Source organism: Agrilus planipennis, unplaced genomic scaffold (genome assembly GCF_000699045.2).
Source record: "Agrilus planipennis isolate EAB-ADULT unplaced genomic scaffold, Apla_2.0 scaffold1343, whole genome shotgun sequence".
NCBI classification, from domain to species: domain Eukaryota; kingdom Metazoa; phylum Arthropoda; class Insecta; order Coleoptera; family Buprestidae; genus Agrilus; species Agrilus planipennis.
The window spans coordinates 1-2266 of NW_020439993.1; the positions used below are offsets into that span (position 1 = coordinate 1).

Below are 2266 nucleotides of genomic sequence, written 5' to 3' on the forward strand. Positions count from 1 at the left end.
GTAAAGGGCGTATTCCATTTACCGAGACAGAATAACCTAGAAAAGAGACTTCTCGTTTACCAAAATTGCATTTGGCTTGATTAAGCAATATTCCGTAGGAATGCAGGCGAGTAAATAAGGTGTGTAAATGCTGCTTGTGCTGTTCAGCATTTTCCGATGCGACCAGTATATCATCAATGTAAGCAAAAAAGAAGTCAAGACCGTGTAACACTTCGTCGATAAAGCGTTGGAATGTTTGGCTGGCGTTGCGTAATCCAAAATTCATGTACAGAACAAACCAAACGGTGTTGTAATTGCTGTTTTTGGGATGTCTTCTTCTGCAACTGGAGTTTGGTTATATGCTCGAACTAGGTCGATAGTAGAGAAAGTTGTCATGTTTGCCAGTGCATGTGTGAAGTCGTCAATGTTGCGTACAGAATATCTGTCTGGGATTGTTCTCGCGTTGAGAGCACGGTAGTCTCCGCATGGGCGCCATTCATCGCCTTTCTTTGGGACTATGTGTAGTGGCGATGTCCAGGGGCTGGAGGAGGGACGTGAGATACCCAGTTGTACCAACGTTTCAAATTCTCTCTTGGCTGCAGAGAAACGGTACGGAGCAAAACGTCGTGGTTTACGTGCTACCGGTGGACCGGGGGTAGTGTTGATGTAGTGTCTCGTTGAATGTTTCGATAAGGTGATCTGGCCTCTGGGTCGAGTTAATGAGGGAAAATGCTGAAGTATCTCGTGGTAAGCAGAAGTGGTCGGTTTCGTTTCTGTGACGAAAGTAACGGAAGGTTGGCTGCAGTTGATTAGTTGACCAGAGGTGGTGAGGTGTGTGAGTCGATCCAGGAGTCGTTGGTTGCTTAAGTCTACCAACAATTGGTAGTGTGCAAGAAAATCTGCACCGATAATTGGTTTGGTGACGTCAGCTATGATGAATCGCCATGGGAAATATCTTCGTAGGTCTAAATTGAGAGACAGAACAATGGTACCATAAGTCACTATGTTGGTGCCGTTTGCTGCCTGTAGCGTGAACGTGGATTTCTGACGTGGCCCAGGTATTAGTGACTTGGGATACACGCAGATGTCAGTACCGGTGTCGACTAGGAATTTTTAGTGTGTGACTCTGTCCGATATAAATAGGCGACGCTGCGCTGTGTGGACTTCAGTCGTTGCCATACGTGGTTTCCTGGTTGATTTCCTGTCGTCCTCCGTCATGGTAGGATGCGTTAGTGCCTTGCGCTTGACCATTTGCCCTAATATTGTGATTGGAACGTTGTCGGGGTAGAAAACTGCGTGAATTTAAACGGTGTTTCTTGTAATGTGTCGTCTCATGTTGTTCAGATTCATCTGGAGGGCATGTACCATGTTGGTTAAGGTTTGAATGGTCTCAGAAGTGGAACTGGTCGTGGGGTTAGCTGCGCCTATGGTTTGCGTTTTGATTGCTTCCATGATGCAATCAGCTATCAGCTATCTCTGCTGTAGTTGCGATGATGGCTTGAATATTAAGAGGAAGATGACTTAACCAAATGGTTCGCAGTAAATTGTCCGACATTGTGGTTCCAGCCAGACCGCGTAGATGACGCAGAAATTGCGTGGGTTTCCTGTCTCCCAAATCTCCTGGCAGGAGGAGTTGTTTCATCCGTTTTTCTTGGGAGATGCTTAGCCGACGAATGAGTGCTGCCCTGATGATCGCCGGGGGGTTGACAAACATATCACGCACTTCCGCCACATAGTGAGGTTCAAGGTTGCCTAGCACATACCCAAACTTTGTTGATTCGGACGTAATTCCGTAGGCCTCAAAACTGCGGTCAACCATACAAAACCAGGGTCGGAAGGCACGAAGGGTGACAATTTGACGTCTAGTCGGTCAAGGGACATGGTGAACGGAGACGTGTTGTGGCAAGATTGGGTGTCACGTTGCGGCTGGCCTGGGTGGTGTTGTTAGTTTACATGCTGCGTGTCGTGGAACAGGGCTGCGCTGCTCCGCAGGGTGACCAATGTAGTCCTGATGAAGACTGGCCGGTGGAGAATGTGTGACGGATCAGACGGCGGCTTGGATGGTAAATCATCTTCAGAAGGTTCCGGCTGTGGTCACCAATGTTGTTCATTAGTGTCTATATGTTCTTTAGTCGGGGTCACCACTGTAATCGTATAGAGATCCAAAGTTGTGGTTCTGAGAAGAACCGATTTATAATAGCGTTGGACACATTTCTGCATCAATGATTAGTTATGACACTATTGCAGCATCCGATGATTGACACAATTGCAGCATCCAAGGGTTGAC

At 47.2% G+C, this 2266-nt stretch overlaps 1 protein-coding gene across 1 annotated transcript; it reads right to left on the reverse strand.

The window, feature by feature from the left end:
* Positions 1–614: 614 nt before the first annotated feature.
* On the reverse strand, positions 615–1230 carry LOC112906007 (the record flags this gene model as incomplete). Its single annotated transcript, XM_025979526.1, has 2 exons — positions 1161–1230; positions 615–1082 (listed from the first exon to the last, which is right to left on the reverse strand). Coding segments are annotated over exons 1-2 (538 nt in total), but the record flags the coding sequence as incomplete, so codon positions are not given.
* Positions 1231–2266: the final 1036 nt, after the last annotated feature.